At 49.4% G+C, this 16,261-nt stretch overlaps 1 protein-coding gene across 1 annotated transcript in view; it reads left to right on the top strand.

Annotated features, from left to right (window-relative positions):
* SCARA5 (scavenger receptor class A member 5) overlaps nt 1-16,261 on the top strand; it is a 128,173-nt gene that overhangs the window by 67,566 nt on the left and 44,346 nt on the right. The window contains exon 4 of the mRNA XM_065908193.1: nt 6,981-7,655. Within this exon, the coding sequence (XP_065764265.1) occupies nt 6,981-7,655 (675 nt within the window). The remainder of the gene's footprint in view (nt 1-6,980; nt 7,656-16,261) is intronic.

The following is a 16,261-nucleotide window of genomic DNA, read 5'->3' on the forward strand; positions in this document are numbered from 1 at the left end:
TTTCCTACCTTCTCAAGCTCCTTCATCTGAACATGGGCAGAATTCCTACTTCACAAGTGTGCTGGGAAGATGAAGCAAAGTCACTCCTAACAAGAGACTAAAGCTAAGTTTGGCATATTTTTGTTCAATCACTAAGTCGTATCCGACTCTTTGTGACCCCACAGTCTGCAGCACTGTCCTTCACTATCTTCCAGAATTTGCTCAAACTCATGTCTGTTGAGTTGGTGATGCCATCCAACCATCTCTTCCTCTGTTGCCCCCTTCTCTTGCCTTCAGTCTTTCCCAGCATCAGGGTCTTTTCCAAGGAGTTGGATCTTTGCAACAGGTGGCCAAAGTATTGGAGCTTCAGCTTCAGCGTGTGGTAGGTGCTTAATAAATGTCATCTCCTACCCTGCTCCCCCAAGTAGACTTTGGAGTTCAGTATGGGGCTGACCAGCCCTGCAGCAGGTATGGAGGACAGAAGACTGGATAATGGGACAGATGACCCCAATCCATCCTTATTTATGCTTCTGGCATCTCTTGCCTTCTTTGAGCCTCTTTCTTTTTTACCCTTTGAGGATATTAGGAATACTTGCAGCACTGCCTACCTCCCAAGATGAATTATATTTAAAATTAAGGGAGATAATGACTGTGAAACTTTATACAAAGATAAAGGATTATTAACACAAGTGCTCAAGGCTTAGGTTGCCAAACCTAAAATAGAACACTTAGCTTTTCTTCCTCCAGCTCACAGGTACCTCCCCTGCTTTGCTGGCAAGGTGGGTGTGTCTGATGTGTTTGGGAAATGCAGCCTCTCTGGTCAGTCTGGAGCACCTTGATTTCACCAGCATATGATCATTTTTTAATGAGCATAAAAGATGATTATGAAACAGGGAGCCAGTTCACGACTGGGGTCTGGGTGGGAAGACTGCAGGAGATGTGATTGTGTGACTCACCTAGCCCAGGGTGTGGCCTGAGACAGATATTCATGCATTAGTCAAACATTATTACAAAGTGTACATGAACACATTCATTAGGATTCAGCAATTAGTACTGAATCAGAATCTGAATTAGAATCCATGATTCCTGCCAAGCAGCCTGACTCCTGCCTGGCTTTATGATGGGGAACTCACTACCTTCAAAGCTTATTCGCTATTTGTGCATCTCTGTTAAAAAGTGTATTCTAGGGACTTCCCCCGTGGTGAAGACTCCATATTTGCACTGCAGGGGGTGTAGGTTAGATCCATAGCTGGGAAAAAATAAGATCCTGCATGCCACGTGATATGGCCAAAAATAAATAAATAAATAATAAAATAAATTAAAAGTTTATTCTGTGCCTTCCACCCTTTCAGTTCAGTTCAGTCGCTCAGTCGTGTCTGACTCTTTGCAACCCCATGGACTGCAGCACGCCAGGCCTCCCAGTCCATCATCAACTCCCAGAGTTTACTCACACTCATGTCTATTGAGTCGGTGATGCCATCCAACCATTTCATCCTCTGTCATCCCCTTCTCCTCCTTCCTTCAATCTTTCCCAGCATCAGGGTCTTTTCAAATGAATCAGTTCTTCACATCAGGTGGCCAAAGTATTGGAATTTCAGCTTCAACATCAGTTCTTCCAATGAATATTCAGGACAGATGGTGTCACAAAGGGAGTTCTGGACCCAAATGACCTGAGTCTAAAGTCAGTCTCCTCTGTCTACCAACTGTATGACCTGTGAGTTACTCAACCTCTGTGTGCCTCAGTTTCCTCATTTGGAATATGATGATCATAACAACACTTATAGGCTTATTATGAAATTAAATGCATTAATATGGGAAGTACTTAGAACATGTCTGGCACAGAGTAAGGACTCGGGAGATGCCAGTAATTATTGTTACTCTATGATTTATCATCTCCTTTGTGAAAGTATGAAAGCTAAAGAATAGAGCAATTAAAAGTAAATACAGCAGGCAGAGAGATAAATGAACTGTTTGCATAAACATGAATTAAGAGAGTCACACTCAAGGAAGAATTGTTCCCTGTTGAGGACAGCAAACATCTGGAAGGGATTAAATGGGGGTAGGAGGGGGTGGGGTAGTGTGAGTTGAGAACACACTGTGACTATTGGAAGGAGATAATTCATTTCTGGGGTGGGTAAGTGATCCCAAAAGAGGGAGGCTGCTCTGGGCTTCTACAGCATGACTGGATGCCCAAAGAGTATTTACTCCTTCAAATAATTTTGTTCTGATTAGACTGAGTACCTAAAATACCCATATCATTTATTTGAGCTGATTCATTAAATTAAAAAAAAAAAAAGCCAAGAAATCAAATTGTAAAGATAGGTAATGCATTGCCTTGAGAAAGTCACTTCTAAAATGCAAATATACTAGCATAAAATAACAAGCTACCATTTTGTATCTGTGACATTAACCATATGAAAATTGTAATACTCAGTGCATTGAGGTTTTATTGAAATTGGCACATTTAAAAATCTATAATGTGCATGTATGTGTGTGTGCTAAGTCGCTTCAGTCACATCCAACTCTTTGTGACCCCATGGACTGTAGCCTACCAGGCTCCTCTGTCCATAGGATTTTCCAGGCAAGAATACTGGAGTGGGTTGCCATTTTCTCCTCCAGGCGATCTTCCCAACCCAGGGATTGAACCTGAGTCTCTTATGTCTCCTGTATTAGTAGCTGAGTTCTTTACCACTCGGAGAAGGCAATGGCAACCCACTCTAGTACTCTTGCCTGGAAAACCCCATGGACAGGGGAGCCTGGTAGGCTGCAGTCCATGGGGTCGCGAAGAGTCAGACATGACTGAGCGACCTCACTTTCACTTTTCATTTTTATGCATTGGAGAAGGAAATGGCAACCCACTCCAGTGTTCTTGCCTGGAGAATCCCAGGGATGGGGTCGCACAGAGTCGGACACGACTGAAGTGACTTAGCAGTCTTTACCACTAGCGCCACCTGGAAAGCCTATAATGTAATTACAAATAGGTATAACTTCTGGGAAGTGATTTGGCTAGATTTTTTTTTTTCTTTTTGTGATTTCGTTGGAATTTTTAAGAGTTATAAAAATGTCTATAACTTTGGCTCTACTAATCCAGCTTCTAGGAATTTATTGGTAGGAAAAAATTCAAGAGAAGGAGGGACCTTTCTGCATTTGTTTTCCATGATTGAGAGTGGGTAAATTACCAGCCATCTCCCTGACGCTCTTAGGCAGCCATCAGAAGGATAATTATAAAGGACAGATGGGAAAAGTGTGAAATAATCATTCACAAATTTGAAAGCACAGAAATTGAATTGTAAAGACTGGGTATGCGTTTGGATGGAACTAGAAGAAAATGGAAAGGAAACCAGTGTTCTTTGTTGGAGGTTGTGAGATGGTGGAAGAATTTTTTCTTTATTTCAATTTATGTTAAAATTGGTTGTGTAATGAAAAATAATCAAAGACTCAGATGGACTCTCTCGGAAGGGGTGGCTGATTGTCAACCTTCACCATACGGGCAAGTTCCAGTCCAGTTTTCTGAGAGAGAAGGGGTCTCAGATCTGAAACCTGTGGGCTGATGGGCAAGGCGGTGGGAGGTGGGGGGGTGGCCTCCCAGGGCACAGGGACCACCCGCAGAGGGAAGCCGGGGCTGGTGGGAGCTGGCAGAGATGGCTTTAAGGGAAACTGCCTCCTTCAGTGTTGCCTCTGACAGGCCTGAGCTAATGAGCATTAAAATCAAGTAGTTGCTCTGTTCCTTTTAGTCACTTGCAATCCCAATGTTAAAACCAAAATTAATAAACCTAGTGTTTTACTACTTCTGATGAGCTGCGGTGTTTCTTTGAATCTCAGAGCATCGAGAGCACAGGCTGACACTAAAATATCAGGCTTTCTGGTTTCCAACTGCCCTATCTCAAATACCTGTCAATCAATCTGGTCGAATATTGGACAAACACAATCAGGTCCTGGCCTGCGATGACAGGCAGACAATTCTTGTGGTTACTTGGGTTGTGACTGCATCATGGATTCATTTCTCCAGAACCTTTACTTCTATTAACAACTCTTTTCAGAAAATATTTCTTTATTTGGCTGCATAAGGTGTTATTTGCAGCAGGCAGAATCTTGTGTTGTGACGCATGGGCTTTCTAATTGTGGCTCGGGCTTAGTTGCTCTTCAGCATGTGGGATCTCAGTTTCCCTGATCAGGGGTTGAACTCATGTCCCTTGGGTTGCAAGGTGGATTCTTAACCACTGGACCTTTCCAGAGAAATCCCTTGATGACTCTTTCACTAACTTTCCAGAGTAATGGGGCAGTGAAGGGAAACACTGGACCAGGAGTCAGGAAGCGTGCCGTTAGGCAGATCATGAATATGCTCATGGCTTCAGTCTCTTTATCTGTAAAATGGGGAAACTTTTCACCGAAGACTGCCTAGACTCAAAGTCAATGATGCAAGTCTGAAAAACTCAGTTTGGGCCATAGTAGAGAGTCTTCTGCCCAGAATGAAGTTGAAGACCCCTCTTCCAAACTTATCCCAGTCTTTATACACCATGGAAAAAAACAAATCTAGATCAAGCCCCACCCTCTAAGGGGATGTTGACACCCTGTTATGTGCAGAAGAGGTTAGCCAGGAGGTATGGAGGCTCAGAAGCCAGTCAAGAGACAGCTGATGAAGGAACTGCTGACTTTAACTAGCAACAGGGTTACATAGCCAGGATGTGATCACTGTCTTTGAGATTCTGAAGAGCTGACTTGTGGGAAAAGTAAAATTCACTAGCTTTCTGTGACCTCAGAGGGCAAAATCAGTGGTTAGAGAATACAGGGAGGCAAACTTCAAATGTGAACAGAATACAGAACATTCCAGCACTTAGAGCTAACTGAAAGGGGAGAGAATGGGTATGAGCAGAGGTTGGGCATATGATTTTCTTGGAGATTAAAGTGCTGAGTGAACACTTTAATTTTGTTGACTATTTTCTTTTTTTTTGTTTGTTTTGTTTTGTTTTGTTTCTGGGTATGCCATGTGGGATGCAGGATGTTAGTTTCCAGACCAGGGATCGAACCCTGCTCCCTGCAGTGGTAGCTCTGGACTGCCAGGGAAGTCTCAAGGGAAAATCTGAAGTGGGGCTCAAATGCCCCTCTAATGCTGTGAGCCTCTGAATGCAATCTGAGATGACTTACTAAATGCCGTGCACTGGCAGAAGCATCAGCTCCAGCACCCACAAAACCACCTCCTTCCGTCCCAGCTTGAGGTTCAGGAAAGAGCTAGTGTATATGGATCCTCTCATCACTTGAACAAGCTGTGTACTAGATTCCCTGGCTCGCTCCATCCCAAGACTTCCAAGGCAGAATTCCCCCTGTGCCTCCTTTGTCTTCACCTCCTACTCTGCCCCACCCCCACTACTAGTTCCCATTTTCCTGGTGTGTAGATCAGAGGGAGACAAAGCTGTGGGCAGTGCACAGCAAACAGACCAGCATTCCTGGACATCCCAGGAGGTACCAGGGTTTGCTGTGTCCCTAAGTGCTCCCTGGGCATGCAGGAGACGCCGGATGCTAGATGATAATGACTCAGAGGCACACGCCTTCCCTTCATGCTGTGAACTAGCTGCTTATAATCAAGACAAGGAAACCTCTCCAAGGGAAAAGGGTGGGAGACCATTGAGCTGGTCGTTTGCCTGAGAAGGGAAATGCACACATGCTAATTCACTCAGTTGTATAAAGACCCCATGGACAGTAGGCTGCCAGGCTCCTCTGTCCATAGGATTCTCCAGGAAAGAATACTGAGTGGGTTGCCATGCCCTCCTCCAGGGGATAGTCTCCACCCAGGGATCAAACCCGAGTCTATTATGTCTCCTGCACTGGCAGATGAGTTCTTTACCACTAGCGCCATCTAGTAAGCCCCAGATAAGAGAAGGTATGGATGTAAAAAGCATCTCCCCTGGTCTAGAGGGAATGGGACCCCGAATTGAGGAGTGGGAATTACCAGTGGAGCCTGGCTGAGTCTGCTGCTGGCATGGTCCCTTCAGACAGTTCCAGAGCAGACTTGGAGGGCAGCATCAGGGTTCCAGAGCAAGCAAGCCCTCTGGATTGGAATCCTGTCTCCAGGTCTTACTTGCCATTGCCTGGGGCAACAGTAACAGCTTTAGCCCTAAAGGGGGTTAAATAAGGGTCCTTTGCTGCTGTTTAGTTGCTCAATCGTGTTCGACTCTTTGCAACCACATGGACTGTATAGCCTGCCAGGCTCCTCTGTCCATGGGATTTCCCAGGCAAGAATACTGGAACGAATTGCCATTTCCTTCTCCAGGGGATGAGGGTACTTCCCTTCTAAAGTGGAGGGGATGACACAGAATATTGGAGGGTAAGCCTCGTGGAACTGCTGATATCTGATCCTTTCCAAAATACAAAAAAAAAAAAAAAAAGAGAGAGAGAGAGACCGGTTCCTACGGATCAACCTCATCCGTAGATAAGTCTGTGCCTACGTGCATGCTAAGTCGATTGCAGTCCTGTCCGACTCTTCGTGATCCCATGGACTGTAGCCTGCCAGGCTCCTCTGTCCATGGAATTCTCCAGGCTAGAATACTGGAGTGGGTTGCCAGGCCCTTCTCCAAGGGATCTTCCTAACTCAGGGATGGAACCTGCATCTCTTATGTCTCCTGCATTGGCAGGCGGGTTCTTTACCACTAGCGCCACCTGGGAAGCCCATAGATGAGTCCAGGGGTTCCCAAACTGAATCGCATCTTAGAATTACCCTGGGCTCTTTTTAAAATTCCAAAGCCTGGGTCACCTCCCAGACCCATCCAACCACAACTTCTCCAGGTGGGATCCCTGGCCAGGTGATTCTCACGGGCAGACGTGTTTGGGGACCACCGGCTGAACACCGTTTAGGGGATGTGTTAAGGCATTCAGCCTTGGCCACCTCCGCTTCCCCTTCCTCTTACTGAGCGTCTCCTGCCTTCCATGCCCCGAGGTTGGGGTTGGGGGAGAACCTCTGCAGCCGTCTCATCTCTCCCCCTCTTCCTTCTCCTCCATCTCCGCAGTGTCCAGGCCCCGGAGCTCCCCGGACGACCTGAAGGCGCTGACTCGGAACGTGAACCGGCTGAACGAGAGCTTTCGGGACTTGCAGCTGCGGCTGCTGCAGGCCCCGCTGCAGGGAGAGCTGAGCGAGCAGGTGTGGAAGGCGCACGACGCGCTGCAGAACCAGTCGGACTCGCTGCTGGCGCTGGCGGGCGCGGTGCAGCGCCTGGAGGGGGCGCTGTGGGGGCTGCAGGCCCAGGCGGCGCAGAGCGAGCAGGCGGTGGTCCTGCTGCGGGAGCGCTCGGCCCAGCAGAGCGACGCGGCGCAGCTGGAGCTCTACCAGCTGCAGGTGGATAGCAACCGCAGCCAGCTGCTGCTGCGGCGCCACGCCGGCCTGCTGGACGGGCTGGCGCGCCGGGTGGGCGCCCTGAGCGACGAGCTGGCGGACGTGGGCGGCGCGCTGCGCGGCCTCAACCTCAGCCTGTCCTACGACGTGGCCCTGCAGGGCACGCGGCTGCGGGACCTGCGCGTGCTGGTGAGCAACGCCAGCGAGGACGCGCGCCGCCTGCGCCTGGCGCACCGGGGCTTGGAGCTGCAGCTCAAGCAGGAGCTGGACGTGCTCAACGGTATCACCGAGGACCTACGCCTCAAGGACTGGGAGCACTCCATCGCGCTGCGCAACATCTCCCTGGCCAAAGGTACTCCCCTTTCCGCCACCCACCGGGTCTGGGGGACTGCGAGGGCCCCTCCCGCTCAGCGTTTCTTCCGCATGATGCACGTGCCTCCTCCAGGCCTGGGGGTCCCGCTCCCTCCCCAAGCCCACACCTCCTTCATTAAGTCTCACCCTCAAAGACCCTGGAGTGTTCCATCCAAATGGATTATGCGCATTTCCAGGCCCGCACAGGATAAAGGTCCTCCTTGCCACCCCTCTCTTCCCCCAAGACAGCACACACTCAGTATTCATACCCCCAGCCATGAGAATGGCCAGGGGTGGCTCCCGAGGCCCTGGGTGGGCAGAGCCTTGGATGTGCCAGCTGGAGCCTCCAAGAGTTTGGGGTTGGGGAGGAAAGCAGGGCTCAAACTGGGGATAGGGAGGTGCTCCTCTAGTATCCTGGTGCTTCCATTGTGTTGGATTGCATACCAGACATCTACAAGGCCTGCACTTGCCCATCTTTAAGACCAAAGAAAGAGCCTGGAGTCAGCAACAGGAACACGGATGGTTTAATGGAAAGGGGAGCTGACAAGTCTGAAGCAAGGTTCTGGAGCGACTCCCCACTGTGTGTGGCAGACAGCTAGCAGGTCCTGGCAGTGGTCTTTGCTCCTGGGGGAAGGGGAGATTGCCAGTTATAGAGGGATTTGATGTGGGGTGGGCTCATTGGTTACCAGGGAAACCAGCATAGGGGCACGCCCCTCACCTCCGCTTTGATAAGCTGTCACTAGCTAGGGCTCAAGGCGAGTATGTAGGAAGGTCAATGATGTGAGCAGGTGTGGGTGAAGCAGGCACTGGTCAGGTGGGGGATGGACAGAGAGCAAGAGAACAGCCATCTTCGGTGGCCTGACCAGACACAGGTGGAGCTACAAAAATTGGGAGAATTCCAAATTTGAACCTGCCCTTCCAGGCTGTTAAAAAGCCATAGTTCATCCAGGTAGAAGAACATATTTTATTTTGTTTAACAATGTGTTAGCTTCATTTTTCACTCTTAAATATGATGGCAAAAATGTGCAGGCCTCCATTCGGCCTCTTGCTCCAGGTCCACAAACATGAGCATCTTTACAGCTAACCTCCCTCTCTTGCAAACCTGAGTGACTGCGCCCCTACTCCCCTCTCCCCCATTCCTCCCCACTGCTGTCCACCCTGCACATCACTGTCAGAGGCACAGTTTGTGAAATGTACTTTTCCTGCACGACCCGCTGCTCAGAACCCACCATGACTGCCCCGGAGTCTGCCAGGTTCACCAAACGCCCTTAGGCTGACAGTGGACAGTGATAATACCACTTTGAACACCAGCTCTGTTGGGTACTGGGCCAAGTGTAACTCATAGATTGTCTTTTAAAAACAACCATGAGATTTAGGAAGCTGCTCACAGTGGCAGTCTGGGAGGTGATGGGCCAGGATTTGAACCCCAGCTTTTCTGATTGCAGAGATGATGTGCTTTCTGTTGCATCCCTGTCCCCAGCCTGTCTTCCCTGCCTTCTCCACCTGGTCCCCTGTACCAGGGTTCAGTCTGCAGGGGCTAGTGGATCAATGTCAATGCATAAAGTGACTTCGGTGTTGAGGGAATAGTAAGGACTATGACAGGTCTGGCCCATTTTGGCCTCAGCATAGGCAAGGTCTTCCTATTTTTTTCCAGAGAAACCAGAAACGTGGAATGTTCTAGAATTTTTAATTGTTTAACTCTGTGGGCCAAATACAATGTATCTGTGGTTCCTACATTGTCCATAGACAGCCAGCTTGCACCCTCTGCCCTGTGTGAAGCATCGAGTCCAGTGGGACATGTCCTGTCCCTGCCCTGGAGACACACCCCTCCTTGCCCACTCCCTTGGCTTTCCTCCAGTCTTTCCTCCCACTGCAAAGCCCCCTTCTTCTCCTCCTCATCCAGACCCCTCTGCTCCTTCCCATCTCACTCAGACCCACCTCCTCCAGAAGCCCCCTGGCGACTCTAGTCCACTGAAGTCTCCCTCCTCTGAGATTCCGTATTTATCAGAGCAGGAAGTAGTCATGATGGAGACTTCTACTTGCATAATACTTTCCAAGTCCGGTTTATAATAATAAAACATCATTTGGTTTTAAAGTGGGTCCCCATCACCAGCTGTGAGCTCGGTTGAAGGCAGGATTCACTGGAGAGCCAAAAGGATTTCTGCAGAGAAGAAGCTGAGGCTCCAGGAGGAAATACCTGGCTTACTCCAGGCCCACACAATTAGAAATGATCCAACCTAGGGCTTTTGTTTTCAACAGCTTTAGTAAGGTATAATTTACATGGCTTTCTTAGTGGCTCACTCAGACTGTAGAGAATCTACCTGCAATGCAGGAGACCTGGGTTTGATCCCTAGGTTGGGAAGATCCCTTGGAGAAGGAAATGACAACCCACTTCAGTATTCTTGCCTGGAGAATCCCATGGACAAAGGAGCCTGGCAGGTTGTAGTCCGTGGGGTCACAAGGAGTCAGACACAACTGAGTGACTAATACACAATTTACATGTTCTCAGATTCGCCCATTTAAGTGTGTAATTCAATGGCCAGCCCAGGGTTTTCCACCCCACGCCAGGGCTCCATCTGGTACTTCGGTTCACCCTCATCTGTCCACCCCTGTGTCCCCCAGCATGTAACCGTGTGACCCATGTGACTGAAACTGGAGGAATGTTTGTGGAACAACTGTTCCATCTTGAGCCCATGTCGTCAGAGGACTGGTTTTCTTTTCTTGGGTGACTTTGGTTTCCCATTTCAGAAATCAAAGGAGAACAGGAGGCCACGTGTCCAGACCCACACACCTGGAGTCTCAGCTGTTCATTTCCTTGACCTCCCCAGGCTGCATGCTAAGTTGTTTCAGTTCTGTCCACCTCTTTGCGACCCCATGGACTGTACGTAGCCTGCCAGGCTCGTATGTCCGTGGGATTCTCCAGGCAAGAATACTGGAGTGGGTTACCATGTCCTCCTCCAGGGATCTTCCCGACCCAGGGATCGAACCCACGTTGGGTTATGCCTCCTGCATTGGCAGGCGGGTTCTTTACCACTAGCACCACCTGGGAAGCACCACCCCAATCTGGTCAGTACTTAGTAACAGCAGCGACACTGAATCATAACCTATGATGAACCTACAGTTGAAAAGACGTTTTGTCAACATTAGTTCTCTAAATGGACATTAATGACTGCTAATCCTCACATCCTGCAAAAAAGGTGTTATTGAACCCTTTTTTTTTTTTTGGCCATGCCATGTGGCATGTGAGATCTTAGTTCCCCAAACAGGGATTGAGCCTGAGCCCCCTGCAGTGGAAGTGCAGAGTCCTCACCACTAGGCTGCTAGGGAAGTCCCCGAACCCATTTTATGGTTGAGAAACTAATGAATGTTTATTGCAATTGGCAAGTGACAAAGTGACAAAGGTTCAAAGTGGGTCTTTCTGGCTCAGAAAGCATGTTTTGGTCACTAACTGTGGTACTTTCCAGGGTGGAAAGAGATTGGCTAGGAGCCATGAAGACAGAAGAGAGAGTGGTCCCTCAGGTCTGTCCCTATATGTGGGAGGTAGTCACTCCTGTTTGGGCTTTCCTGCGGCTCAGCTGGTATAGAATCAATCCACCTGCACTGCAGGAGACCCAGGTTCTATGCCTGGGTCAGGAAGATCCCCTGAAGAAGGGAATGGCAATCCACTCTAGTATTCTTGCCTGGAGAATCCCAAGGACAGAGGAGCCTGGTGGGCTATAGTCCATGGGGTCCCAAAGCGTGACCCGACTGAGTGACTTAACACTTTCAGGGGAGCACTTTCCCACCAGGCACTTCCCCTTCCTTCCTCTCCCGGCCCACAGATGATATCCCCATGCTTCTTGCTGGTGCAGTCTCCTTGGCCTTACCAAGCATTTCACATTCTTAGTTTCTGAATCCACTCTCCTTTCGGCTCAAGCTATAACAGCTCCAGATCACCCATTTGCCACGGTTCTTCCGGTGGAATCCTCCAAGCGGTCTTTCTCTGGTTCTGAAACGAAGTTCCACACTTGCTTCCCTTGTACCGAAGTTTCATCTCAGTTCTGCCCAGGACTGCCTTCCAGTCTTCAAGCTTTGCATTTTTTAAAATTGGTATTTATTTATTTATTTACTTTTGGCTGCGCTGGGTCTTCGTTGCTGCACCCGGGCTTTGTCTAGTTGCGGTGCATGGACGTCTCATTGTGGTGACTTCTCTTGTTGCGGAGCGTGGACTCTAGAGCACAGGCTCAGTAGTTGCAGTGGGAGGGCTTAGTTGCCCCGTGGCATGTGGACTCTTCCTGGACCAGGGATCAAACCCCCTGAATTGGTAGGAGGATTCTTTTCCACTGAGCCACTGGAGATGTCCCAAGCTTTGCATTCTTGATGGGCTGCTGGCTTTTCAGAGATGAGGCCCTTGTCCCTCCCAGGACCACCACTGTGCTATGTCTCCCTGCCCCTCCTCCATCTCTCATGGTTGCTGGGGACCCAAATGATGTGATTAAAAAGAGTTCTCTTTGGCATAGCGGAATATAATTACCACATAACTTCAACAAGACAAAACTCTACCCTGGCTTTTGGATAAGGGATTCTTAGCAGAGAAGCTTTGCTGAATTTGTATATTGTGGTCTGAGTGGCTTTTCTTTACTAGTTTTGTTCAGTTCCACTCAGTCTTTAAGCATGCACACACCGCACACCCTCCCATTCTGCCTTTTCCTGGCTCAGAATCCACAAATGCTCCACTGTGTATATTTATATATACATGACCTTGTTTATGTTATTCTTGAGCGTGACCCCTAACGGTTGCATTCTCTCACTTTGTTATACAGTTTTCTACGGGTTTTGCCTCTGGCTTGTCATTTGTGTACATTCACGGTGGTGCTTTCTGTTTCCTGCTTTGCGTTCTCAGCACTGATCAGGTCTGTTGAAATCTCTCTGCCGCGCTGAAAGAAGCAGAGAACCTAGATGATCAGGCAGACGAGGCGTTCCAGGAGGAGGAAAGCTAAGCAGAGAGGGGAGGCACCCCGGAGGGGTAGTGTGTGAGCAGCGGCCTGATGGGCACGACTCTGCAGCCACGTGTTCCAGCCTCAGCAGGCTCTGTCTGCAACGTGGATGATCATAGACTCCCAGAAGGTTAGAGTGACAAATGGGCTCTGAAATCAACTAGCCCATCCTGCATTTGTTTTGTAGTTAAGGCCCTGGAAGCTCAGAGCAGAGAAATGACCTGCTGACATCAAATCCCCAGCCAGTGGCCCTGCTGGGCTAGAAGATTCATCTCTCAATTCATGAAAGCAAGTTGGCAAAGCATACGTATCCGTAGGCTGCTTTTTTGAGGAAAAAAATAGGCCATCTAGTAGAGCGTCCCATTCAACAAATGTTCATATGTGGGCACTGTGTCTCCCCCTCCTCCCACAGCGGGTGGCAGGGGGCTCTGTTGTTTCACCTTCCACATCCAACTCTGCTGGGAGGGGAATGGAGCAGATAATATTTGAGTGAGCTTTTTCTTTTTTAAGTATTTATTTGTTTTTGGCCACCCTGGATCTTCTGCAGGCTCTTCGCTGCTGTGTGCAGTCTTTCTCTAGTTGCAGTGGGTGGGTTTCTCATGTGGCTTGTCTTGTTTGGAGCACCTAGGGTGCAGGGGCTTCAGTCGTTGTGACACATGGGCTTGGTGGCCCTGTGGCATGTGGGATCTTTGTTCCCAGACCAGGGACTGAGTCCATATCCCCTGCGTTGGCAGGCGGATTCTTACCCGCTGGACCACCAGGGAAGTCCCTTGAATGAGCTTTAAGCTTTTCCACATTTGCACTGTCACTGTCTCATCTTCTCTGTTTCACTGGCACAGGTCAGAGCAGAGGTGAGGTGAGGCTCTGCTGGGACAGGAGGGGAGTGCATGCTGTGGAAGTCATTAGTTGCACCCAGCCTTGCCCACTGACCCTTTGCCTGAGGCTCTGGGGAAAGCTGGCTTTGCAGGCTGGCCACAGCCCGGTGCATATATTTGGGGCCCCAGAGAGGACACACGAAATGAGGCTCGAGAGCTCACGACAGTGTAAATGTCCATGTAAACGTCAGCGATGAGAATCCGGAGCCCCAGTGACATCAGGGAAGTGGGAGCAGAGCCGTTAGTTGCGGGACCCCACCTCCAGCAGCCGCCCTGGGATTAGCATAGTTCTGCTGCAATGTTTACATTAGGGTCGCTGTTTCGCTGGCTTCCTGCCTACTGCATCAGCTATCAATGAACATTTGTTCTTGGCAGGTCATTGTCTAGATTCCAGCACCCACGGGTCCCCTACCCCATCTCTCATTTCAGGATCTGGGAAGGGAGAATGAATTGCCTTTCCCTTCCCGTTGGCTGACCCCAGAAGAATCCTGGTGTTTCTGCCCAATCTGCGTGTGTGCTCAGTCGCGCAGTTGTGTCCGACTCTTCGCGACCCCATGGCCCATAGCCCGCCAGGCTCCTCTGTCCATGGGGATTCTCCAGGCAAGAATACTGGAGTGGGTAGCCATGCCCTTCTCCAAGGGATATTCCCAACCCAGGGATCGAACCCAGGTCTCCCACATTGCAGGCGGATTCTTTACCATCTGTGCCACCAGGGAAGGCCTTCTCCCCAGTCCCCAGATCCTTTGTTCTGAGCTGGAGATGCTTCCAGCCAGAGCGGCTCAGGGCTTTCGGGTGAGTGCAGAACTGCACCGGGGAGTGGGCTCGGCTGGTGGACAGGCAGGGACCTAGACATGGAACTGCTCTGCTCCCACCTCCCCTGCCCTCTGTGGCAGGAGCCGGGAGAAGAATGTGGACGCCAGGCCAGAAGCACAGTGAGGGGCTCTGGTCTGTTCCTGTGGCTGAGGAGGAGTGGCCTCTGCTCCTCCTGTCCCAGCTGACCTCTGTTCCGACCTACTCCAGCGATAGAAAAGCTGAGATGGCGCCGATGTAGATGGTGAGAATCTTAAAACTCATCCGAATATTACTCAAAAAGAGTGAAATAATGCATTTGCAGGGTCATGAATGGGCCTAGAGATGATCATAGTAAGTGAAGTTAATCAGACAGAGAAAGACAAATATCATATGATGCCACTTACATGTGGAATCTGAAGTATGATATGGATCAACGTGTCTATGAAACAGACTCGGAGATACAGGGAACCTTGGGGGAGGGGAGGCAGGAAGGGATGGATTGGGAGTTTGGGATTAGCAGATGCAAAGTATTATATATAGAATGGATAAGCAACATGGTCCTACTATATAGCACAGGGAGCTATATTCAGTATCCTGTGGTAAACCGTAATGGAAAATATGAAATATATCAGTTCAGTTCAGTCACTAAGTTCTGTCCGACTGTTTGTGACCCCATGAACTGCAGCACACCAGGCTTCCCTGTCCTTCACAATCTTCCAGAGTTTACTTAAACTCATGTCTGTTGAGTCAGTGATGCCATCCAACCATCTCATCTGCCATCCCCTTCTCCTCCTGCCTTCAGTCTTTCTCAGCATCAGGATCTTTTCCAATGAGTCAGTTCTTCGCATCAGGTTGGAGTTTCAACTTCAGCATCCGTCCTTCCAGTGAATATTCAGGACTGATCTCCTTTAGGATGGACTGGTTGGATCTCCTTGCAGTCCAAGGGACTCTCAAGAGTCTTCTCCAACACCACAGTTCAAAAGCATCAATTTTTCGATGCTCAGCCTTCTTTACAGTCCAAGTCTCACATCCATACATGACTACTAAAAACCTAACTCAGGACCTGACTACTCAGGACCTGACTTGATGTCATTTTCTCAGGAAACCAGGCTGACAGTCTGGAGCTTGCTTGGACTCCTCCCTTTTCTCTGCTCCACACCCTTCCCGGCTCTCATCCAGGTGATTCCCAAGGCAGGTCTCTCCCTCCTTCCTCACTGCCTCCCTCATCGTGGTCCTCCCAGCCTCCTTTCCTGGCTCCAGCCTCTCTCTCTGACCCACTGTTGCTGTCTGATTGATCCCGTCAACGCTCAGCCTTCTTTACAGTCCAACTCTCACATCCATACATGACTACTGGAAAAACCATAGCTTTGACTAGACAGGCTTTGTTGGCATATTGTAAATATAAAAATATTATATATGTGTGTGTATATATATATATATATATAACTGAATCCCTTTGCTATATAGAAAAAACTAGCATGGCATTGTAAATCAACTATACTATAATAAAATTAAAAATAATGCTCATGCAGGGACCATTGGGATTGCTGACACCATATAATAGCTTCCACGACTCCCCAGAAGTCATGCCTTGAATCTCTCCCATGTGCTGGATGCTGTGTGAGGCCCAGGGCCTTGGAGAGTGGGGCTCTAGCCCCACAGGTAGGCCTGTCCTCCTTGGGGACCACAGTCTGAGAGGAGGGACAGTGAAAGGCACGTGGGTGTAGGGTGGCCTGTCCAGACTCTGATGCTTCCCTGGGGAATCTGTGCACAGTGATGCTCGAGGCTCCTCCCAGCTCTGAGATGTGGGGGTTCGGCCCAGGTGCCCTCTGAGATCAGAGGGGTGAGTGTGACGCTGAGCTTCAGAGCTGAGAGCGACAGGCCTCTTGGAAGGGAAAGGACTTGGCTAGTACTTGGGGACACCATGAGGAGAAAGCTTTGACTGAGGTGGAGGAGAGTGTGTA

Source organism: Muntiacus reevesi, chromosome 17, assembly GCF_963930625.1.
Source record: "Muntiacus reevesi chromosome 17, mMunRee1.1, whole genome shotgun sequence".
NCBI classification, from domain to species: domain Eukaryota; kingdom Metazoa; phylum Chordata; class Mammalia; order Artiodactyla; family Cervidae; genus Muntiacus; species Muntiacus reevesi.